The sequence below is a fragment of the Felis catus genome, chromosome B3 (assembly GCF_018350175.1).
Source record: "Felis catus isolate Fca126 chromosome B3, F.catus_Fca126_mat1.0, whole genome shotgun sequence".
NCBI lineage: Eukaryota > Metazoa > Chordata > Mammalia > Carnivora > Felidae > Felis > Felis catus.
This window is the reverse complement of record NC_058373.1, coordinates 110,841,681-110,866,695: the sequence shown is the minus strand read 5'-3', so window position 1 is coordinate 110,866,695 and position 25,015 is coordinate 110,841,681. Positions and strand designations below refer to the sequence as shown.

The window sequence follows — 25,015 nt, the reverse complement described above, 5'->3', positions numbered from 1 at the left end:
TGGGTACTTTGCCCCCTGGGGCCTTCCTTAAAATAACACAGGGGATCTTTCTAGTCCAGTTATTCAATTACTTTTCGGCCACAGCAGTCTTTGTTCAAATGAATTGTATACAGAACCTCTGACATATAACACAGAGGAAAGTAGAACTGTTTGGTTAAGGGGGAGGTGAGAAGTCGGAGCCTCACCACCTCTAGCTCTCTCTGGCAGTCACTAAGCCACAGAGCCCCAAATGGCCACAGGGACCAGTTTGCAAACTACTGGTCTGTAAGGCCACTCTCCTGTCCAGTATTCTGATTCTATCCGCACTCGGGCATGGGGGAGCATGCCCCCAGTCTGGACGGCACTCCAAGTGTCTTAAGTACAGAACTAGAGAGTTGAGGAGGAGAGGTCACTCCCTAGAGTGTGCTGGGGTGGGCCCAGGGTGCTAGAGAGACCTGGTCTCTTATCCCAGAAGGGTCAGCTTGCATAACTACACCCTGCCCCCAGAAGCTCCCCCTTCTCCTACCCGGGGACAGAGCACCTGGCTGGGGAGGGTATCCTTCAGGTCAAGGTATCAAGGCCAGTGGAATTAGGGCCAAAGAGTAGCAGCTGTGGCAGTGGAGACACGGCAGGTGTTCTTTGAGGTGATCAAGCCCACCCCCACCCCAACATACACACCTCTTCTTTCCCCTCTGCCTCTCCATTGAGCCAATGGCCTATGTGGTAAGCAACCAGCTGTTTACTAGCCTGGTCCAAGAAATGCCAAACTATGAAATTGGACCCATGAATCAGAAAATAGAGTCTGTCAGCATTACTTTTTCCTTTCTGCCCCCTCACCCGGTCACATGTATTTAGGAGATGGAAGGAGAAAGTGAGAGTTCCAGGTTCCAGAGACAGGGCAGTAGGCCAAGTGCCCAGGCTGCCTCCCCAGTCCTCATCTTCTCTGTCCCTATCAGGTTTGACATCCTGGACCAGGAGATGAAGACGTTGATGATACAGATTGACGGCGTGAACCTTGCTGCCAACAGCCTGGTAGACAGCAGCCACCCTCGCAGTGGGGAAGTGAAGCAGTACCAGGACCACCTGAACAGCAGGTGGGGTGTGGGTAGGGCTGGGGGCTGAGGGCATCTTCTCTGGGCCACTGACACACCCTTGGGGTATGGCCCCAAAGTCAGGATTCCTGCTAGGCACTGTTGGGTTTGTACCCTCAGAGCTCCTGTCTTTCTCAGTCACAGTCTCCTTCTGACCATGGACTGTAGCAACAAGGGGTAAACAGCGCTGCACTCACCACACAGGGTGGGGTGTATCCTGTGTGATGGAGGAAACGTTCTGAGCGCACTTGTAGTTAGAATCAGGCCATAAGGCACTCATGCCACATTTCCCCAGACATTCGTAGGCAGGAAAAATTGCTTTCTGAGAGCTCTTAAGTACTGTCCATAAAAGAGAGCTCCTGCCTGTGCCAAAATGCAGCATCAATAATGAGGCTGGCTTGAATGAGCAGGAGAATTAGCAGGAAGCCTTGAGCTCGCTTTGTGGCTGGAACAAAAAACAGCCCCTAAGGAACCTTTAGAGAGGGGGTGCTTTCTGTCCAAGGCATAATTGCCATGAGTTCCTCAAGGATCTCTGAGGATAGCACACGCCTGTGTTCCCTTTGTTACCTTGGGCCCTGCACACACAATACCACATGTTTACCACCTCCCTGTTGCCCCAGTTCCTTTCCCCACACTTATGTCGGGGCTTTGCTCTGCCTGAAGCAATCTGGGAGGTGGAGTTAGGTAAGACCCCGTTGTACTAAAAAAAAAAAAAAAAAAAAAAAAAAAAAAAAAAAGGCTCAGCCTAATAGAGACTCTGGTGGGGGCCCAGTGGGAGGCGGAGGGTGACAGAGATACTTCAGAGTCACTAGAACAGGACCGATTATAATGACAGAGACTGAGGTCAGGAGATTCCTCTGTAATGTGAAGTTTGTGCAGAGGAGGAAGATGACTTTTTGATCTTCTTTAGGCTTGGACATAATGAGGGTGTGTGTGTGTGTGTGTGTGTGTGTGTGTGTGTGTGAGAGAGAGAGAGAGAGTGTGTGTGTGTGTGTGTGAGAGAGAGAGAGTAGAGTGTGTGTACAAGTGTGTGGGTGTGTGTGTGCGTGCGTGCAAGACAGGAAGAACTTGTCAGTTATGTATCTGTTGCCTTCATGAGAATGATCTTCATAAATCCTGAAGCTGTGAACCATCCTAAGTGAAATACGTCAAGGCACTTGCCATCCTTAGGTGAGAGAAAACTTGAGGCGTGAAATGGTAAGATGGTTTTCTCGTTAAATCTGAGAGTTGAAACGTACCTGCGAAGTCATCTAATCTGGCTGACTACTCCAGACCGCTGTTCTTGTACAGACACTTACGGGGGTGGGTAGCTCACCCCTTCACCATGCAGCCCACCCCATTTGGAGGCAACTCCCTTGGTTAGAAGGTCTGACCTCCTAGTGAATGGAAATCTCCTTCCTTGAAATTTGTAGACCTTGGTTCTGGCCCTGCCCTTTAGAGAAATAAAAACTTATTATGAGTCTTCTTTCACATGATAGCTCTTCAAATATGTATTTTTTTAAACTGTGATTCTTCGCCTCTGCCCACAGCCTACCCCCATGCCACTGCCATTCTCCCTACCAGAGAGCATTCTCGTCCAACTCTACATTCCAAATCAGGCCCATCCTTTAGACCAGTTCAGGTGCCTCTTTTTCCCAGTGTCCAAGATGAAAACCGTTCTTTCCCTCCTTTGTACTGGTTCAGAGCTTTATAGTCTACCTTTCATTATAATTACTTTTATCCTGAAGAACTTTCCTGCTAGACTAGAAGCAAATGAAGAGCAGTATCTTTACTGCCCACAGTGCTTTGAGCACCAAGCATATAGTTGAGCTTTCCTCTGTTTGGAATATTCTCTTTCCAAATATCCACTTGGCCACTACTAGGAGTTTATCCAAAGGATACAGGAGTGCTGATGCATAGGGGCACATGTACCCCAATGTTTATAACAGCACTGTCAATAATAGCCAAATTATGGAAAAAGCCCAAATATCCATCAACTGATGAATGGCTAAAGAAGATGTGGTTTATATATACAATGGAATGCTACTTGGCAATGAGAAAGAATGAAATCGTGCCATTTGTAACAACATGGATGGAACTGGAGGGTATTATGCTAAGTGAAATAAGTCAGAGAAAGATATCCTATGTTTTCACTCATATGTGGAGTTTGAGAAACTTAACAGAAGACCAGGGGGAAGGGAAAGGGGGAAAAATAGTTTCAAACAGAGAGTGAGGCAAACCATAAGAGACTCTGAAATACAGAGAATAAATTGAGGGTTGAAGGGGGTGGGGGGAGGGGAAAATAGGTGATGGGTATTGAGGAGGGCACTTGTTGGAATGAGCACTGGGTGTTGTATGCAAGTTATGAATCATGGGAATCTACTCCCAAAACCAAGAGCACATTGTATACTCTGTATGTTAGCTAACTTGACAATAAATTATATTTAGAAAAAAATAAGTAACAGGATGCTTGGGTGGCTCAGTTGGTTAAGTGTCCGACTTTGGCTCAGGTCATGATCTCACGGTTTGTGGGTTTGAGCTGTGCTTTGGGATCTGTGCTGAAAGCTCAGAGCTTGGAGCCTGCTTCAGATTCTGTGTCTCCCTCTCTCTCTGCCCCTCCCCCACTTGTACTCTGTCTCTGTCTCTCAAAAATAGCAAAAACATTAACAAAAAAATTATTTTAAGAAAATGAATAAATGTTAAAAAAATAAAAAAGTAAAGAATAAAATGACAAGAAATAGGCAAAGTGAATGTGAAGGAAGCAGAACAAAACTTGAAAAAGAAGAGAAGTATGCCATATTCTTTGATAGAAGGACTTACCATGATAATAATGTCAAAGCAAAGCCTTATGTATTTAAGGCCCAAAAATCCACATACACACACACGCGCGCGTGCACACACACACACACACACACACACACACACACGGCTTACTCCCTTATATTATTCAGACTCAGCTTATTGGAACAACCTTCACTGACCACCCAGTTGAAAACATCGCTACCTACTTCCTACCCAGCCCCTCTGCCTCTATCTCATTATGTTGCTTTACTTTTTCATTGTACCTATCACCACTTGATGAATTATGGACTTACTTATCTGTCTCTGCTCATTCAAATGAGAGCAAGTACTTTGCTTTGTTCATTGCTACATCCCTAGAGCCTAGAACAGTGCCTGGCAAAAGGCACATGACAGTTGCATGATAAATATTTAGTGAATGAGTGAACAGGGACACAACTGAAATCTCTTCTGCCAGGCTTGGCCCATATGAGTCATTCAAGCACTTACTGAATAAGTGATTACCTTCATACGCTGTATACATTCCATTTTTTTTAATGTTTATTTTTGAGAGAGAAAGCGAGAGCGAGCTGGGGAGGGGCAGAGAGGAAGACACAGAATCTGAGGCAGACTCCAGGCTCTGAGCTGTCAGCACAGAGCATAGTGTGGGGCTCAAACCCATGAACTGCAAGATCATGACCTGAGCCAAAGTTGGAGGCTTAATGGACTGAGCCATCTACACACCCCAATTCCATTTTTTTTTTAATGATCTTGGCCCAGGACCAAACCTGAACTTCTGACTGGCCTCACCAGGGCTGACTGGAGTGGTTCTGTCAGCTTCTTCCATCTTAGAGACAGTGCAGCAGGAGCAACTAGACTTAATTCCCAGCCCATCTTCTCTGTGGTCTCTGCTGGTGGCTGTGGTGAGGCCACACCAGGAAAGGCCTAGAAAATCACCACAGAGCTTCTTGCATGGAGGCACAGAATTTCCCAGGAATCAGGGACTTCTCTGTCTAGGAGAGAAACTGCAAAATCTTTGGGCTCTTGCTCTTCTCTGTCCTGGTATTCCCAGTTCCTCCTAGCCTATCTCCCACTTCTCTTTGCAGACCTCTCACCCCTCTTTAGCAGCTGTTGTCACACCTTGGCAGTACCCACCTTGCCCTCTCCCCAGGCCATTTGCCTCGTTGCTCAGCCTCCTTCCAGGTTCTGAGGGTACAAAGAGGAGTAAGATACTCAGGACCCAATCCTTAGATAGATCAGTACAGTGGTGGTACTGGAGAGCTGCTTATTGGGATTCAACTCTGATGTCCACCACAAAACCTGCCCCCATCACCCCCATCACCCTCACAGTGTCCTTAGTTCTCTCTGCCTGGTGTACATAGTACTTTATACCAGTTATTTTGTGAGCTTGTCTTAATTTCTCTCTAAATCATACACTCCATAAGGTGAATTCTGACTATGACTATGTTCTCCCAACAGCTAACATAATACTTATTATACCCTGTGGGTATTCAAGAAAGATGAGCTCAGCAAATGAGCACTCAGCACACTCTTAAGTGCTTCCATATTACTTATTACATATTACTCAGAATGAGTAAACTTGGGTCCAAGGAAAGGGTCTCTGGTGGCCCCGGCCCATGCTGATGCCCAGCTCTTTAGAAGAAGCTTACTGGGGGCTGCAGACCAACCCCAGGTTCCAGAACATCTGCCAGACCTTTGCATATTTCCCATTTTCATTCTGGCAGTGCATCTTAAGGTCAAGATTATATTATCCACTTCTCAATTATAATCCCAGTTTCTCCCTTCCTCTTCCTCCTCCTCCTCCATAAGGCCACTTTTATTCTCTTTTGAGAGAGAGAGAGAGAGAGAGAGAGAGAGAGAGAGAGAGTGTGTGTGTGTGTGTGTGTGTGTGTGTGTGTGTGTGTGTGTGTGTAGGAGAAGGGGAGAGGAAGAGGGGGAGAGAGAATCTTAAGCATGCTACATGCCCAGCATGGAGCCTGACTCAGCGTGGACCCTGGGATCATGGCCTGAGCTGAAATCAAGAGTCAGATGTTCAACTGACCCAGCCACCCAGGCACCCCAGGCCTCTTTTCTTTTAGAAACAAGGTGACCTTTGGGGCGCCTGGGTGGCTCAGTTGGTTAAGCGGCCGACTTCGGCTCAGGTCATGATCTCGCGGTCCATGAGTTCGAGCCCCGTGTCAGGCTCTGTGCTGACAGCTCAGAGCCTGGAGACTGTTTCAGATTCTGTGTCTCCCTCTCTCTCTGCCCCTCCCCTGCTCCTGCTCTGTCTCTCTCTGTCTCAAAAATAAATAAACGTTAAAAAAAAAATTAAAAAAAAAAAGAAACAAGGTGACCTTTTTAGGCCTTGGGCACTGTGAACATGGTCTTAGGCATCTGTATGGTTCCTTTAGGGCCACTGGCACCTTGTGTCCTGAAATTGCCTTTAAGTTGATAAATGTAAGGTTTCTAATTATTTTCAGCATTTCAAAAAATCTGGGGAGGTTATATGTTTGCCCAGAATTCAACTACATAACCAAACTAAGCGTCATGGTCGTTCCTTAACTTCTGGTTGGAATCTTGCCTCCTCCTGATGGAAATATCCGATTGGCAGTCTATATTATCTTGGGTAAAATTGGATAAATAAATTTTACTCATCACAGTTTGTTGGGTAGATGATTTTCTTTGGTGTGCAAGATCTATGGAGAGAGACTCTGCTGGGAATCTGGGTAGAGATGCCCTGTGGGAAGGGTTAAGGAAGTGGGTTTCTGTGTTCCCCTTGGCAGGTGGCTGGCATTCCAGACAGTAGTGTCAGAGAGGCGGGAGGCAGTAAACTCAGCCCTCCGGGTGCGTAACTATTGTGTGGACTGTGAAGAGACTAGCAAGTGGATTGAGGACAAGATGCACGTGGTACGGTCCACAAAGGACCTGGGCCAGGACCTGGCAGGCGTCATTGCCATCCAGCGGAAGCTGTCGGGGTTGGAGCGCGACGTGGCCGCCATCCAGGCCCGCGTGGGTGCCCTGGAGCGTGAGTCGCAGCAGCTGATGGCATCTCACCCCGAGCAGAGAGAGGACATTGGCCAGCGGCAGGCATGTGTGGAGCAGCTGTGGAAGGACCTGCAGGAAGCCCTCCAGGAGCAGGAAGCCTCGCTGGGTGAAGCCAGCCAGCTGCAGGCCTTCCTGCAGAATCTAGATGACTTCCAGTCCTGGCTGTCCATGGCCCAGAAGGCCGTGGCCTCCGAGGACATGCCCGAGTCCCTCCCGGAGGCCGAGCAGCTCCTTCAGCAGCATGCGGCCATCAAGGACGAGATTGATGGGCACCAAGAGAGCTACCAGCATGTCAGGGTATCCGGAGAGAATGTGATCCGTGATCAGACGGACCCGGAGTATCTGCTTCTGGGCCAGAGGCTGGAGGGCCTGGATGCGGGCTGGGATGCCCTGTGCCGGATGTGGGAGAGCCGCAACCACTCGCTCGCCCAGTGCCTTGGCTTCCAGGAGTTCCAGAGAGATGCCAAGCAAGCTGAAGCCATCCTCAGCAATCAGGTAGAGGGAGGCATTCAGGATTGGGAAGTGGGGTTATCTCTCAGGGCAACAGCACTGGTGAGTCTGTGAATGTTCTCAGAGAACAAATTTTGGGGGACTCTCTCTGGCCAATTGGGGGGAAATCCTCTTTGTTCCTTATCATGTGCCTTTTCCAGCCCTGTGTCCTAAACTTTGCCTTCTTCTTGGGTCAGTTACAGGCTGGAGTTGTAAATTTTCCCCTGAGCCATTACCCTTCCATGTGGCTTTAGGCACACTGTTCCTCGGGTGCCGGGGGCCAAGCCTGGGGTTGCCTCTTCCTTGCACAACTCCAGCAGGTCACCATTCGTGCTGTAGCCTATATGGCTGCACACGGTGCTACTGCTTGGCAAGTGTCCTCACTGCCCTCTCAGCTTGTCTTCATCCCTTATCTGGAAACTTGCTTCAACAGGAATATACTCTGGCTCACTTGGAGCCCCCAGACTCCCTAGAGGCTGCAGAGGCTGGGATCCGGAAGTTTGAGGATTTCTTGATGTCTATGGAGAACAACCAGGATAAGGTCTTGAGTCCTGTGGACTCTGGAAACAAGCTGGTAGCTGACAAAAACCTCTACTCAGACAAGATCCTAGAGAAGGTGCAGCTGATTGAGGACAGGTACTCTCCACCCCCAAGGTCATGAGGCCAGAGCCAGGTAGGGCTGGTGGTGTTGTGCATGATTCCCAGGCTTAGCCATGTTGTGAACCGCAGCATCCGGCTTCCCTTCCAGGCACAGGAAAAACAAGGAGAAGGCTCAGGAGGCCTCAGCAACTCTGAGAGACAACTTGGAGCTCCAGAACTTCCTCCAGAACTGCCAAGAGGTGAGGCTGCAGCAAGGCAGGTCACTTTGCAGGAGATTCCATTCTAAGATCAAAGTGCCCTAGGAAGTCCACAGGGAGTACACCAGGCTGGCTCAGTCAGAGGAGTGTGCTGCTCTTGATCTCAGAGTCAGGGGTTTGAGCCCCACGTTGGGTGTAGAGATTACTAAAAAATAAGTAAATAAACTTAAAAAAAAAAAAAGTCCACAGGATTCCAAGTTGGGAGTCTGGAATTTCATGAGGGAAACTCTGGGTATTTGATAGCATAGGTCATCTTCTAGAATCTTTGGTTCTACAATTCTCTTTTTTCTTTTTTTTTTTTTTTTTAACCCTGAATCTACAAAGTCATCTTTTAATTTGCACAGTCTAGGGCAGGGTTCCTCAAAGAGTGGCCCTAGGGCTATCTATATTAAAGTCACCTAGGGCCCTAGTCAAGGCCAGCTTCAAGAACATGCAACCTGTGCATTCATACAGGACCTGTGCTTAGAAGGGCCCCATGCTTGATTTAATGGTCTGTGGTTGCCATCTTGAAATTCTTAATAATTTTGAGTATTTCCATTTTGCAATGGGCCCTGAAAATGATGGAGCCAGTCCTGGCCCTCATTAAATGCAAAGTCCTGGGCCCCACTGAGGCCCAGATGAATCAGAACCTTAAGGGGTGAGAGAGAGAGAACAGCATTTTCAACAAACCTCCCAGTTGGAGAACTGACTCAGAGGTCCTTGCTCAGCCTGGTGTAAGCCACACTCCTGAGTCCCTCCATGAGCAGTACTTCTGTGTGGAATGGTGCTTTCTCTGACTTCTCTTTTGCTCTCATCCTCATACCCCTTTCCACCCTGCCCAAACAACTTTGTTTTCATCTACCTCTGCCCTTGGCACCAACCAGGCTTGGTATGCTGCCAGGACATCTTGGAAACATTGGATGCTTATCACGGTTCTTCCCTCATTGTTAAATATAGGATCTGCCCTTGACTTCTTCCTCAGATAACATTTTCTCTGTGTTTATTAATGATTTCTCACCCTATTGCCAAAGGATGGATTTATCTGTCCATCCAGTAAACACTCACTGAGTTCCTGTAATAGGCCAGGCCCTGTCCTAGGTCCTGGAAATATGGAGAGAAGTATAGATATCCCTGGAGTCATACTGCACACAATCTACTAGGGAAGACACTCAGGTGCTTATGTTTTAACCCTGAGACAACACAGGTTAAGTTGCCTGTGCTGGGAGTTAGGAACCAAGAGCTTTGGAGAGTAGTACTCTGCTGTATTCCTACTTCCTCTCCTTGGCCTTCTTCTGCAGCCAGAGGTGGAGATCAGGGCCTGCCCTGAGCCCCTGGCCAAAGAGGTACACTCAGAGATTGTTGGACTCCCGCTTTCTGTCCACAGCTCACTCTCTGGATCAATGACAAGCTGCTAACATCTCAGGATGTCTCCTATGATGAAGTGAGAAACCTTCAAAACAAGTGGCTGAAGCACCAGGCCTTTGTGGCAGACCTGGCTTCCCACCAAGGATGGTTAGATAGCATTGATGCAGTAAGTAAAGCAAATGGTGAGTGGTGGGGGGCTCTCTGCTCAGATGTGCTTACCTGAATAAGCTTCACTCAGGGCATAGACACTATCTGAAGCTTACTGGATGGTATAGACCCTGGAAGTGAAAAACTTCTCTAAATAGTAGCCAAACCTTCAGAGCTCCTGGTATATCCAGCCTTGTAGGGTCTGGTCAGAATTGGTGCCTCCTCTGGGTGGCCTGAGTCTAGAGACAGTCCAGGACAGTGAGAAAACCCGAGTTGGTGCCTCAGCATCTAGTGCCAGGACACCAGTTATCTCTGTTTGCCTTCTGTTATTCTCACCAGGACACCAGTACCGTCCTGGTATATGAGATGAGTAGAGTGGCTCAGGGGACCATTGACCCTCATTATTTGGATGGGCAGGACAACCCCTCATAGATGGGGAGCCAGGGGTCCCCCCTATAACAAGCTTGCCCAAGGACCCAAGTGAAAATGTAGCTGGTGGTAGATCTGAGAATCAGTTGCATTTACTCCTCCCTACTGTGGCTGTCCAGGAAAAAGTAGGAAGAAGCCATTGTGGTTGAAGGTGCAGGCTCCAAGCCAGACTGTCCAACTCCTCAACCTCTCTGGGCCTCAGTTTCTTCATCTGAAAAATGAGGGTAATAACAATACCTAGCCAAGGGATGGTGAGCATTAAAGCACTTAGAATAGCCCTTAGCACTTACTGGGCATACAGTAACTATTGGCTATTATTAGCAACATCTATTTCTAGGCCTATGTCATATTATACTGTACTCACCTAAAAGGGTACATTTATTCAGGTGAAAACCAGGTAAGACACACTCAGTAACTAAAACATATCACAAAGGTTAGCAGTGCATAGCCTCTGGGAAAACCATCAAGAGAGAGTAGAGTCCTTTCCATGCTGCTTGTACCTGGATGGATCTTGAATCTTTTTTAATTAAAAAATAATTTAGCATCAGTTGATCCTGGTCTGCAACTCCCCACACTACAATCTCCCTGAGTCCTTTGCCCCAGACATACCCCTCCCTGTCACACCTTCTCCTGAAAATAACTAGGGGGGGGGGGGTGCAGTCTTTGAGATGAGCCTCACCTGAGTTCCAGGCAGATTCTTTGCCTCCCTGACCTCAGTTAACCCCTGGCAACCACTTGGAGCAGGGCTGTTCCAAGGCTGCCTGGCCTCAAAGGGTGAGCCCTCCTATTTCCCCCACAGGAAGGAAAGCAGCTGATGGAGGAGAAGCCTCATTATTTGGCCCTGGTGTCCCAGAGGCTGGAAGATTTGCACCGGCTCTGGGATGAACTTCAGGCCACCACACAGGAGAGGACCCAGCACCTCTCAGCTGCCAGGAACTCCTACCTGCGCTCACAGACCCACGCCGACCTCAACAAGTGGATCAGTGCTATGGAGGACCAGCTGCGGTCCGATGACCCTGGCAAGGACCTGACCAGTGTCAACCGGATGCTGGCTAAGCTGAAGGCACGTGAGTGGGTTGTAGACTGGGAGTGTTGGAATAGGAGATCTTAGGAAGCAAATGTGCAACCTGAAAGTAAGTACTCCTGTTCCTCTTAAGTGGGCTTGCCTTTATCAAGCAAAAATGTCTCCTGGTTCATAACTCATCTCCTACCCCTTTGTAGTGAAGACAGGGATCCGGGGTTAATAAAAGCATGCACCACAAGTATAGGACAGGCGCTTGTGAGGCAGGAAGGATGAGTGGGGACACCCAGGGAGACTTCCTGGGGGAGGTGGGGCCTTTAAAGATGAACGGGATATGGATGATGATGAGGATGAGGGACTATCCAGGTGCCAAGGTTGGTACTGACACTGTCCCCTTATGCCCCAGCGTGTGGAGGACCAAGTGAATGTGCGGAAGGAGGAGCTGGGGGAGCTGCTTGCCCAGGTGCCCTCACTGGGAGATGAGGCAGAAGACACAGACGTGAGCATCGAGAAGCGGTTCCTGGACCTCCTGGAGCCCCTGGAGAGGAGGAAGAAGCAGCTGGAGTCATCCCGAGCCAAGCTGCAGATCAGCCGGGACTTAGAGGATGAGACGGTGAGTGGGTACAGACCCCCCCTAGAGGCAGGATGGCTGGCTGCAGCCCTAGGGAGTTTTTAAAGATTTCTGGTCCCCTCATCTCCTTATCTCAGAAAGCCAATGTGATTATTGCATTAAATATGATAGTAAAACCAGTGATTTTTTTTTAAGGGTTTTTTTTAATGTTTATTTTTGAGAGACAGAGCATGAGGGGAAGGGACAGAGAGAGAATCCCAAGCAGGCTCCATGCTGTCAGCACAGGGCCCAATGCAGGACTCGATCCCACAAGCTGTGAGATCATGACCTGAGCCGAGATCAAGAGTTGGATGCTTAACTGACTGAGCCACCCAGGCCTTCGACCAATGCTTTTTGAATGGTAACTCAGTTATGGACTTCGGGGCAGACAGACTTGGGTTCAAATCCAGCTATGTTACCTGCCCCGTGTGTGACCAGGAGCAAGTCATTTGGAACCTCATAATATCAAACTGTCCCCATCTATAAAATGGGGGCAAAATCCTCATGGGGCATTGGGAAGAACCGGGGAGACACAGCAGGAAAGAGCTCTGTCTGACCCAGGTGAGTGTGTGGGGAAAAGTTGACCATGACCATCATCAGCTGCCCTTGCCTTCTGGTCTCTACAGCTGTGGGTGGAAGAGAGGCTGCCTCTGGCCCAGTCAGCAGACTATGGCACGAATCTACAAACTGTACAGCTGTTCATGAAGAAGAATCAGGTGAGTCCTGCTTCACCTGGTTAGTGTCCCCCCCACCCCACCCCCACCACCTTCTCCCTGCCCCTGCCCTTCCCAGGGAGGAACTCCCAGCCTTGACATGCAGAAAGCCAGCAACAGCAGATTATTATTCTCGTTGGTAGCGATGAGGCTCACAGACCCCATAAAAAGAGAAGCTTTGGTGATGGCAGAGAGAATTCTGGGAAGTCCATAGCAGAGCCGGGCTGGTCAGGGGATGTCCAGATGTTTAAGGATTTGGGGGCATTTAGACCCATCAGAGCATACATGAGTGCAGGACCCAGAAGCCCTGGCCCAGGGTTTATTGTGCTTTATGGCTTCTGTATCCCATGGCCTCCCTGAAAGGAAGCCCATAGTTCCTGATTTCTTTCTCAGTAATGACTTGCCCCTCTTCCAGGGCTGAGCCTGGCCCTCAGGGTAACACATGAGAATATTTGTGGGGCTCAAGCCCCATTAGGAACCCACTAAACTTGGTATCTGAACCTTTGGAACAACATCCACTTGCTGTTCTGCTCTTTCTTAAGCCTGATGACCCTAGTTACTTCTATGGCCCTGGTGAGACTCCTGGAAGTGAGCAGATGCCATATTTCCTCCTATATCAGGAATACAAGTATGCTCTTGTATCTTCCAAGAAGATACAGCTGCATGGGCTCAGGGTGTCTCTGTGTCCAGATGGGCTGGCCACAGACCCTACTCTTGGGCAGAGAGTTGCCCCTGCTGCCCGGTCTCCTCTCTGGGTCAGGGAGTGGGGGCAGCCACAGCCAAGAGCAATGAGAGCCTGGGAACTTATCCCAGAGAAGAGCAGTGTGTCCCAGAATGCCAGTCAGTATTGCAGCTCCTTGGGGAAGAAAGGTCAGGACAGATAGTACTTCCTCCAAACAATAGCAGCTGAGATCTGCTCACAGAGCCCAGCTGCTGTGCAGGGGTCTGATTTACATTCAAAGAGGTGTCTGAAAACTCTCAGACCCTTTGCTTCCAGTTGACACAACCTAGTCATAAAGTCTCCAGTGGGCACAGGGAGGGACTTGGGCCAGAAAGTAGTAGGTGGGGATTCAATTAACGTCACAACTTCCATTTAAAAGAAGGACACTGACAGAAGAGTGTATTCTTGGGGCCTCAGTTTCCTCAACTGTAAAATGAGCCAACATCGCTCCCTGCAACACTAAAGATTTTGACTCTGTCTAACCTTGGTGTTATTGCCAAAAGACTCTGAACTCCCCTGGATGAAGGTTGCTATTTCAGGAAAAGAGCAAGACAAATATGGATGGGGTTCCCCTAATCAAGAAGGGAAAGGTAGTCTCCTGGGAGAGCATGGCTGCCCTAGTAAAGACAACTTTAGACTAGACTCGCTAAGGCTTAAATCTCCTTTCATCACTCCCTCTATTGCAGTGGTTCTCAAAGTTCAGTGTGCATCAGACTCCCCTAGAGGGCTTGTTAAAACACAGTTGACTGGGATCCACCTCAGGTCTACTGATTCAGACTCTGGGAGTAGAGCCTCATAATTTGCATATCTATCAAGATCCTGGGTGATGATGCTGCCATGGGTCTGGGATCCCACTTTGAGAACCACTGCTCTAATGGCTGTCCATTGCAACTAGAACAAATCCTGCAAGGTATGAATGGTTCTCAACTTTGGCTGCACATGAGAATCACCTGAGGGAACTTTGAAACCTAAGAATGCCCAGTTCCTGTGTCAGATAAATTAATTAAGGTCTCTGGGGATAGGGCCCTGACTCTGTATGTCTTCCCCGCTTATTCAATGTGCAACCGGGGTTAAGAACCACTGTCCCACCTGATCTGGCCCCTGCCTTCCTCTAAAGTCACCTCTCATCACTTTGGCCCTCCTCATCACAGTATTATAGCTTTCCTGGCCCTGTCTCTGGCCTACAGATAGTGCAGGCTTGCTTCCACCCCAGGGACTTCACACTCACTCTTCCGTCTTGCCGGCAACACTCACGCCCCAAGTCTTTGTGAGGTTGCCTCCTTCTCGTAACTCATGCCATCTCCTCAGGAAGGCCCTTTCTGACACCCCGGGCTCAGGTAGCCATCAGCACGCATCAGTAGACATTCTTCATCTCATTGCAGTATTTTCCTCATGGTACCCATTATCCACATTTATTCACTTATTTGCATGCTCACCTTCTATTCCCTCTACAACAGCGTAAGCTTTATGAGGGCAGGGGTTTTATTTATCTTGTTCCCAGGCTGTCCCTAGAACCTGGAACAAGGCCTTGTACCCAGGAAATAATAAATACGTGTTGGTCACGTGAGGTACGAAGAATACATCATAAGTGAGCACACTGCATGGAAGCCGATAAAGGAATTGCTTAAAAGGAGGGAGCGAAATACCTTGTAGGATCCCTTGCAGAGGTCGTAAGATCTCAGGAATAGTAAAGAGGCACACGGAGCTGACACCATGGGTTGTTTGAATTCAATTAGACGTACCACAAAAAATTGTCAGAATTGAGATTTCGGGTCGAAAGGGTAAAAAGGCATTTCAGCAAGTTGGGTGACTTGTGGATAGTGCTGGGTCTGTAGATTTTAAATGCTGACAGTCACTGCACTACTTGTGTGTACAGCTCTTGCCCCCGCCCTCTGGGTGGTTTTAAAGGCCACAGGCAAATTGTACAAAGGGAGGAGAGGAGGTGTAAGGAGCCGAGAGCCCACACACAAGAAACAAGTAGGCTTGGGGCTCCAGGACCCAGAAAGTAAGTCCCACGTGGGTCATGGCCCCCTGAGGAAAAAGGTGACCTAGACACCAGAGTGAGAGGAGAATGCTATTTTGGTGGCTAAATGCTTAAACAGGAAATAATACAAAGTTCACAAAAGATTTGAGGCATGGAAATGGGGAGGCGGGGAGCCCAAATCCTAAAATCTGAACAAGGAGTAACTGTCAACTGTTGTACATGGAGCCAGAGATGCTAAAATAAGATATCAAGGCCGTTTAAAAATTATTTTCCTTTCCTCCAACAAGTACAGCTAAGAAGCAAGCTCTGCTGAGACACAGGAAGCACAGGGAGCAGAGAGGGCCACGTTCAAATGCCGCGCTGCCACTCTTTGCCCACATGTTACCTAGCGGCTCCTCACTGCCCTCCGTGCTCCTCTCTGACGGCGGGCGGAGGGTGCTGGGTGGTGCCTAGCGCCGCGCCTGGCACGTGGTCAGGGGCAGTTTTTACGGCCACCACCTGCTCGGCACTAGCTTTTCCGTGCAGGAGCCTGCCTGCGAAGGTGCCAGAGTGCAAGCCTGGCCCCCCTTTGTGGCGGGAGAGCCCCGCCTCTGAGCCCTTCCCCTCCGCCCACAGACCCTGCAGAATGAGATCCTGGGCCATGCGCCACGGGTGGAGGATGTGCTGCAGAGAGGGCAGCGGCTGGTGGAGGTGGCGGAGGTCGACTGCCAGGACATCGAGGAGCGCTTGGGGCGCCTGCAGGGTCTGTGGGACACCCTGCGGGAGGCAGCGGCCGGGAGGCTGCAGCGCCTGCGGGACGCCAGCGAGGCACAGCAGTACTACCTGGACGCAGGCGAGGCCGAGGCCTGGATCAGTGAGCAGGAGCTCTACATCATCTCCGACGAGACCCCGAAGGTCGGCCGGGGCTGGGGGGCATCAGGCTGGGGCAGTCGGGGGGCAGTCACACCTGGTACGTCCGGGTGTGTGAGGATACCCGCTACAGCATACACACTGCAGTCAGGTGCCCTGTCTGCCAACTTAGATTTGACCTAACCCAAGATTTCCTCACCTTTCTCATGCCATGGATTCTGTACTGATGGACTGCCACGGGAGGGATGGGAGATGAGGTGTGCGGGATATCTAAGCAAGTTCTCCTGGGGTCAGAAGGGTGGAGCTGGGCCTGGGAGGGTAGGAGTCAGAAAAGAACCAAGAGAAAGGTAGGATGTCGTGGGAAAGGAATCACAGGAAGGAATCATGCACAGTTTTCTTTGTGTGTGTGTGTGTGTGTGTGGGGGGGGGTCCCGTGAGCCTGGCTACCCCCCCTCCCCCCCCCAGTCTCGAGCACCTCCCTGAGCAGGTGCCCTGACAGCCGCTGCCTCCTAGGATGAAGAGGGCGCCATCGTGATGCTGAAGCGGCATCTGAGGCAGCAACACACGGTGGAGGAGTACGGGAGGAACATCAAGCAGCTGGCCTCCAGGGCCCAGAGCCTGCTGTCTGCAGGCCACCCTGAGGGGTGCGTGTGCACCAAGAGCGACTTGGCCGGGGCCCCACCAACCGGGATCCCTGCGGGTCCAAGTGGGAAAATAGCAACAGTTTTGGGGAAAATAGCAACAGTTTTCATGGAAACTGTGGGTTTGAGAAAACTGCTGATTGGCCCAATTCCATTTCATGTTTCGGTTTTGTGTGAGTAACTTCAAACGGGGCCAACTAAAGCCTGATTTGCAAAAAGATAGAAAATGCAATAGCAAAATTCCCCTCTTGGTGAACCAAGAGACCTAATCTTTCGTAGAGTTAGATTATGCTAAGAGACACTGAAGAGTAACTTCGCTTTTCTCTTTATGGTCCAGAGGATACTTCAGGATCTCACAGTGTCTCAGCAAAATCATTGTGTGGGCATGAAGGTAGAAAACCGACACCCATCTAGTTGGTTCTGCACAGATGGGGGCCCACTGGGTTGCACACCTCAGGCTGCACCTCCCACCCCGGGCTCAGCCCTGTCCTCGGCTGCCCACAGGGGTTTCAGCATCCACCGCAGCATCTCTCAGGGGAGCCCCAGGGGTTGAGCGCCTGGGACCACAGGCCCCTCCCTGCTGGTGCTGGAGCCCGCTCATAGTGCTGCTCCTTCAGCCTCCTTGGAGGAATATGGAGGGGCTTCTTTTTTGTCTCTCTAAGCTTCCCTGGGTGATGGATAATGGTGGGAGGCACCTTGAGGCATTCTGGTCTCAGGGACGGTTCTTTTTTTCTCCCCAGCACTTCCCCGGGGAAAGCTGCTGTCATTTCTCCTGCCTTCCCTCCCCATGTATCCCTGCCACAGGTGGGAGGAGTACATCAGCTCCCCTGCACTAGCTGCTCTGGGCTCTCTGCCTCCATCTCTGAGTGCCTTCTTATTTTGAATTCCAGGGAACAGATCATCCGGCTTCAGGGGCAGGTGGACAAGCAGTATGCAGGGCTGAAGGACATGGCGGAGGAGCGCAGGCGGAAGCTGGAGAACATGTACCACCTGTTCCAGCTGAAGAGGGAGGCGGATGACTTGGAGCAGTGGATTACGGAAAAGGAGCGGATGGCCTCTTCCCTTGAAATGGGGCAAGACTTCGACCATGTCACTGTGAGTACTCACAACTGCTTTCTCTGTCTTCCTCGAATGCCATAGTTGCAGGAGCGGTCACTCCGGGCGCGCACGCACGCACGTGCACACACTGCTACCCGGAGATGCAGACACCACTGTGGACTCAGGCTGCCCTGGGCAGGTGTGGGACTGTGGCTCCAGGTGCTCTGGCTGCCACTCAAGAAAGTCTGCAGCTGGGGTGATGACACCACCCCACCCCTGGGCCCCATAACCACATTTCTGTTTACCCCGTGTCCAGCTGCTCCGGGACAAGTTCCGGGACTTTGCCCGGGAGACTGGGGCGATTGGGCAGGAACGGGTGGACAACGTGAACATCATCATCGAGCGGCTCATCGACGCAGGCCACAGCGAAGCGGCCACCATCGCCGAGTGGAAGGATGGGCTGAATGAGATGTGGGCGGACCTGCTAGAGCTCATCGACACACGCATGCAGCTGCTGGCCGCCTCCCACGACCTGCACCGCTACTTCTACACGGGCGCCGAGATCCTGGGCCTCATCGATGAGAAGCACCGTGAGCTGCCCGAGGACGTGGGGCTGGACGCCAGCACTGCCGAGTCTTTCCACCGGGTGCACACTGCCTTTGAGCGGGAGCTGCAGATGCTGGGCTTGCAGGTGCCTTCTGTCCCCTGCTGCCCACCTGCAGGCTCCAGGGACCTGCCTTTCACATCTTTCCCATGACCAGGCCCCCGGGGGCGTCGAGGCCTCTCTGGCTTCTAGAGGTGAAACCTCTAGAATGGACACCAGGAAATTTCACCTCCCAAGAAAGGCAACAGCTCGGGGCAGAAAGGCAGGGAGCTGCGGCTTTCAAACATTCCTTAGCTTCAGAAGTAGTTCTTCAAACTGAATCTTCAGAAAAGCCCAACGCAAAACATATCTTAAAATGTTCTTTCTCTGGTCGTATAACAGTGTTATGAGCGAACATATATGTATATTCCTTTTCTAGCACCAGGTATGGGTATAAGCAATCTATTTAGGCACTGAATCCTCATTGCCACCCCCTGAAGTAGCTTCTAACATTATCTGCATTTTATAGATGAGGAAAGCAAGGCATAGAGAGAGTGAACAAGTTGGCTGGGAACACATAGATCAACAGTGGAGCCAAGATTCAGATCCTGGCAGTCTGGCTATACACACCATGCCCTCAGCCACCAGGCTGTTTGGTCTTTCTATATGGGAGCTGGAGGGACCCCAAGATCTGCTTAGACCCCCTCTTCCCATCACTGGAAGGCCTCCAAGATACCTCTGAAGGTCCATAGGGCTCCACAGAACTTGATGTGATCGAAAGGGTGAGAGCAAAGGATCTTAATGCCGGGGCCTCGGCGGCCTTCCAGAGAGACTGGGAGAGAGGCTAGCTATGGAATCCTGCACCCACCCATCAGGGTTCAGGGATGGGACGCCAAGGCCAGTTGGGCCCTGGTTCACCCAAGAGAGGACCTCCCAGGAATTTGTCCAGCTGGAGGTGGGGTCTGTCATGAGGCTCTTGTGCCTTGTGGATGCCAGAGCCCCTGAGGTGGGCACAGCCTGCTGAAGTCTCAGGAATAAGGCTTCATTGTGCTGGGACTGGCCTTAGACAGGGGGTCTGGTACAGCCCCTTCCTCAGAAAGGCAGCATGTTGAGTGGTTAAGAACAGGAACTCAGGAGCATACCCCCAGTCTGCACCCCTCTTCTAGTGTGAATGACCTCAGGCCAGTCACCAAGCCTCCCTGTGCCTCAGTTTCCTCATCTTGAAACCAGGGATCACAATAGTACCTCTTTCATGGGACGGTTGTAAAGACTAAGAAAGTAATAAATAAGAAAATGTTTAGAACAGTGCCTGGCACATAGTTACTCCCATTAATTCTAGGGAGATCAAAGGGCATAGGGTCCCTTCCACTCCTGCATCCTCCTCAAAGCCCCAGGGATAGCATGGGTCCATAGAGGCCAAAACAAGGTACCTTTTCCCCCAGTGTTGGTGGGAGGCTGAAGATCTTGCCTTCTAGAAGAGCCCTGGGGAGGGAGACCAGGAGGAGACAGATCCCTTGCCCCTTGCCCATCAGAGGCCCAAGACATGTCTTTCTGGCGAACAACGTCCAATTTCGCCCGACCACAGGTACAGCAGTTCCAGGACGTGGCCACCCGCCTGCAGACAGCATACGCTGGGGAAAAAGCAGATGCCATCCAGAACAAGGAGCAGGAGGTGTCTGCTGCATGGCAAGCACTGCTCGACGCCTGTGCGGGACGCCGTACCCAGCTGGTGGACACGGCAGACAAATTCCGCTTCTTGAGCATGGTCCGAGACCTCCTCTCCTGGATGGAGGGCATCATCCGGCAGATCGAGACCCAGGAGAGGCCCAGGTAAGGGAGACGTCCTCAAGGCAGCCCCTCTCCTCAGCCACTTGGTCCCAGAGGCTGGCGGACCAGTGTGCTGCCCTCGGGGCACTACTCCTCCTTGGAGAGACAGTCCTGGACTGTGGGGGCACCTGAGGCTGGGCCTGGGCAGAAACTGAGTAGCTCAGCTTCTAGTGGGGGGGGACCAAGCACTTCAGAGTGAAGGGAGCCCTGAGAATGGCAAGAAAGACCTCTGCCATTCAGATCTGACGGCAGGGCGAGGACCACAGCTGTCAGTGAAAATAAGCACTTCACGTACCCGAAGCTGGGCAGGTCCGAGACTGTGCACTCTTCCTCCCAGTGCTGGGCTGGGGAGCTCAGGAAGGAGCTCATTGTCCATGAAAGGCAATGGTCACCAGCCCACCTCTGTCCCTGTGTCCTAGGGTGCCCATCCTGATGGCCAAGCCTTTATATTTAACATTGTTACCCTGAAGTAACTCACATACCATATAATTCAGCCTTTTAAAGTGCCCCATCCAAGGGTTTTTTTTGCAACCATCACCGCAATCCAAGTTTAGAAGATTTTCATCACCCCTAAAAGAGACCCTGTACTCTTCAGTAGTCATCACCCCATGATTTCCTCCTCCCCCAGCCCCTGGCGACCACGAATCTGCTTTCTGTCTCTCTAGATTTGCCTATACTAGACTGCTCATAGAAAAGGAATTCTACATTATGTGGTCTTTCATGATTGGCTTCTTTCACCTGGCACAATCTTTCTAAGGTTGATCCATGTTGTAGGATGTGTCGGTACTTTATTCCTTTTTGCTGTCAAATAATGTTCTCAGGCTTCTTTGGGGGTTCCCAAATCCCCCACCTATCCCCTGCCAACTGACCAACGGCAGACACCAGGGCATCAGTGTTCCTGCTGGGGCTGGGCTGCCCAGAGAGAGAGGAGGAAGTGTGTTCAGACTCTCAGGCAGGCAGGGGGTGGCCCTCTCCAGTCAGGACTTGGCATCAGGCAGGCCAGAGTCACCCAGAGTTTCCTTCTTCCCCCAAACTCCCTCCTCGATTCCTGACCCTCCCCCCTTCCCCAGGGACGTCTCCTCGGTGGAGCTGCTCATGAAGTATCACCAGGGCATCAAGGCAGAGATTGAAACCCGGAGCAAGAACTTTAGCGCCTGCCTGGAGCTGGGCGAGTCCCTGCTGCAGAGGCAGCACCAGGCCTCGGAGGAGGTGAGAGGGACAGTGGGGTGAAGATGAGCCCCTCCGTGTCCTTGCCCTCACTCTTGCTGGGCCAGACAGCTTCCTGGGGAAGGTGCTGGGGGCCATGGTTTCTCTGAGGAGACTCCTCTTTCTTTCACTCATGGAGCATCAGGGCTGTGTGCAGGCCCAGGGATTAGAGCCTCACCAAACCCATCCAAGATTGGCAGCTTAGTAGTGCAGAGCAGTCTCACAACCCGCCTAACCAACCATGACATACACACATGTGGGATTGGCAACACCCATTTCCTAGGGTGAGGCACATGTGCCTCAGAGAGGTTAAGTAACTTGCCCAGGGTTGCACAGCTGGCAAGTGGCAGGGCCAGACTTGAAGTCAGATCCATGTGACCAAACCCAGCATGCTTTGCAGGATCCATTTGCATACCATCCCAGACAGGGGAAAGGTTTCCCAAAGCCTGAGTGATTCTCCCTTCCTTCCCCCAGATCAGTGAGAAACTGAAGCAGGTGCTCTACAGGAGGAAGGAGATGAACGAGAGGTGGGAGGCCCGCTGGGAGCGGCTCCGCATGTGTGAGTACCTCTGGGACCCAGAACCTGGGGGAGGGGAGGGGGTGCAGATGCCTGCTGAGGTAGGGGCATGGAGGGGTGACTTTCACTGCCTGGAGATGAGCCCCCGCCCCCCGCAGCACCACTCATCTGCAAGGTTCTGGGGTCCATACAGACCTGTGTGGACAGGCTGCTGGAAGCCCACCTCCCACCCGCCAGCATGCCTTCTCCCTGCTCACCCTCGGGCTCGCCCAGGTCTGGGCAGAACCTGAGCTGGGAAGATGCTGCCGCCTCGTGCCAGGCTGGTATCCCTGTAGAGCTGTAATCTGGGGGTGGGGGGTGGTCACGGGGTAAGGCTCTAGAGCTTCCTGCATATTTGATCTGAGGCGTGTCAGGCACAGAAAGAGCTCTGTCCTCCTCAGCTGGAGACAGGAGAGGTGGAAAACCCTGCCACTCAGGGAGGAGCCACGCACAAGCCAGGAAGGCCTACAGGGCCCATGGCTGCTTGTGCGTGATTATGTGAGATAGCCGCGGGCTGGGAAGAGAGGGTGTTCAGCGCAAAAGGCTGCTCCTCAAGAGGAGACCTCTAAATTACATTTTGTTTTCAAATTCGAGTTCTGATTACCGTGTTTTTCAAATGTAACTCTGGGTAGAGATGAGGAAGGGGCCTGGTGTGGCGTGGGGATAGAGTGGTTTCTGGCGCAGGTCACCACGGAGCAGGGTGTCCGCGTAATTCACCAGCACCCGTGCGGGCCTCCTGCCTGACCACTAGCTCCCTGTCTGCTGAGCAGCCCCCCATTGGGTGCTAACAGGCCCCTGGGTCCTGTGGGGGTATCTGTGGCTTGTTCCCCGTGGCAGTACTGGAAGTGTGCCAGTTCTCGAGGGACGCCTCTGTGGCCGAAGCGTGGTTGATCGCCCAGGAGCCCTACCTGGCCAGCCGGGACTTTGGACACACGGTGGATAGTGTGGAAAAGCTTATCAAGAGGCATGAAGCCTTTGAGAAATCCACAGCCAGCTGGGCAGAGCGCTTTGCGGCCCTGGAGAAGCCCACTACGGTGAGCTGGGAACGGGCACTGGGAGGCTCTCAGCAGCCATGCCTGGGGGGGGGGGGGTGGTTATCTCAAGTCAAGAACTCTGAGCCCATTATTAGGCACCCATGGACAGTGTCAGAGGCTTGGCAAGGGGGAGAGTGGGAAGGAAATGGGAGAGGTAGAAAGTACTTTTGAATGTGAAAGGCAAAAGGGGTAAGTATTTTCAAAAGGAACAAACGCCAGGTGTATTGGGAGCCATCTGTAGAGAAAGTTGGTCTAACGGCAAGCTCTTCTCTGTGACTGCTCTGATACTCTGGGCCTTTTTCTTCCCCTAGCTTGAGCTAAAAGAACGCCAGACCCCAGAGAGACCTGAGGAGGAGCCTGGGTAAGTATGGCGAGGGCCAGGCAGTAGACCCAGCAGGAGCACTCTGCCAAGGAGGATGGGTGGGAAGGGAGAGGGAGGGTACTTTTTTAATCAGAAACAGGCCCCCTGATGTTTTAACAGCGCACATGTGACCTCTCACACCTGGGCCACTAGCCAGAGAAATCTGGAGTGTCTGTAGCTTAAAGGCAGAGAGGAGCTTTTGTTTCCCTCGAATCTAGGGGTACAGGCAGAAATGGGTAGAGAGCAGTGGCTGCTGAAGAATCACCTCCCCTGCTCTGGGCACCACCTGCACACGTGCCTGAGAGGCCATTTTGTGCACGACCATGTCCGTTTCTGAAGTATCTGCCATAACTCTTCAGATTAAGCGGCTCCTTGCTAAGTGCCTGTCGCCAGGAGGCCTGGACCCGGAGATAGCTGATGTGTGTGCCTTGGGGGTAGGCATCGGCCTCAGGGAGGTGGTTTCTAAAGAGGGGCTGTGTCCTCTCTAGGCCTCAAGAGGAGGAAGGCGAGACAGCAGGGGAGGCTCCCCGAGGTCCGCATCGCGCAGCCACCGAGAGAACGTCCCCGGTCAGTTTCCTGTCTGGTTTGTCTGGTTCCTGGGAGTCATTGCTGCCAGAACCTGCTCATCCCTACTAGGCTCAGCCGAGGCAGAAGGCGAGGACAGGCGCACACCACCCAGCCTTCCAGACTCCTCCTTCAGATCAGTCTTCCTTTTTAACTTAGGTTTCCTTAATCTCTAGAATAATTGGCCTCCTTCCTTCAACCCAGAAGAAACTGACATGCCCGCCCACTCATATGACTCTATTAGTTTGGTATTATCTAGTCTAATAAATTTTATTGTATAAATACATCACCATCTACATTAGGAGAAACAGTTTATCCAGGGAAGGTTTATTTTTACACATCATTCTTTTTCCCATTTTCCCTCTCAGTCCATCCTTCACACAGTAGGCCCTGAACACACACACACACACACACACACACACACACACACACACACACTCTCTCTCTCTCTCTCTCTCTCTCTCTCTCTCTCTCTCTCTCTCACACACACACACACACACACACACACAAATAGACCATCTGATCCCGCCTGCGCCAGCCACAGACATTTAGGGCAGTGGAGCGGGGACAGCCACCCACTAGCAGATTCCTCCCTCCTACACAGAGCCTCCTTCCTTTTGCTGCTCCCAGGCCTGATGCCTGTGAGTCAGTGAGTTTGGATACGGAGCTGGCTCTGAAGCAGGAGCAGACTTCAAGGAGCTGTGCAGGAGCGAAGGAGAGCACCAGGGCTTCTGGGTCACAGGGCCAGTCCCCCAAACTTGTAGGAAAGTAAGGTGCATCAGAGTCCTGGCTGGCGGAGGCGTTGGGAGGGTCCAAGACAAACCAGCTGCTGGAGGCTTGGGGCACATGTCTTCAGGAAGGAATAGGTCCATAAGCTGAAAAGACCCAGGGTGTCTGTACAGGGAGCCGGGTAAGGCTGTAACCTAGGTTTTGGAGAAACGCCCTGGGGAGCGGCTGAGAAGAAGACAAGACTTCGGCACGTGCCTTGCATGGCTCACCAATGCATGTACCCCACCTCTCTGGTTGCCCGGTTAAGCTTGCCTGAACCTTTAAGGGAAATTGGCATTCTAGGTGGAAATTTCTGATACGTGCACCACCCCAGAAAAATGCACATACATGATTATTTCCTGTGCAAAATCCCTGTCAGGTCTGTCAGCCCTTCTCACACC

General features: G+C 51.4%; 1 protein-coding gene across 2 annotated transcripts in view; it reads left to right on the top strand.

The window, feature by feature from the left end:
- The window catches only part of SPTB (spectrin beta, erythrocytic), a 128,325-nt gene that overhangs the window by 89,057 nt on the left and 14,253 nt on the right, over positions 1–25,015 (top strand). For both annotated transcript variants that reach the window (XM_023255769.2, XR_002743150.2), the window contains exons 15-32: positions 936–1,073; positions 6,611–7,367; positions 7,795–7,997; positions 8,110–8,200; positions 9,582–9,728; positions 10,938–11,201; positions 11,566–11,772; positions 12,396–12,485; positions 15,803–16,081; positions 16,550–16,680; positions 17,568–17,772; positions 18,032–18,406; positions 19,884–20,128; positions 21,196–21,334; positions 21,806–21,890; positions 22,725–22,921; positions 23,233–23,282; positions 23,771–23,849. In XM_023255769.2, the coding sequence (XP_023111537.1) occupies positions 936–1,073; positions 6,611–7,367; positions 7,795–7,997; positions 8,110–8,200; positions 9,582–9,728; positions 10,938–11,201; positions 11,566–11,772; positions 12,396–12,485; positions 15,803–16,081; positions 16,550–16,680; positions 17,568–17,772; positions 18,032–18,406; positions 19,884–20,128; positions 21,196–21,334; positions 21,806–21,890; positions 22,725–22,921; positions 23,233–23,282; positions 23,771–23,849 (3,682 nt within the window). The remainder of the gene's footprint in view (positions 1–935; positions 1,074–6,610; positions 7,368–7,794; positions 7,998–8,109; positions 8,201–9,581; positions 9,729–10,937; positions 11,202–11,565; positions 11,773–12,395; positions 12,486–15,802; positions 16,082–16,549; positions 16,681–17,567; positions 17,773–18,031; positions 18,407–19,883; positions 20,129–21,195; positions 21,335–21,805; positions 21,891–22,724; positions 22,922–23,232; positions 23,283–23,770; positions 23,850–25,015) is intronic.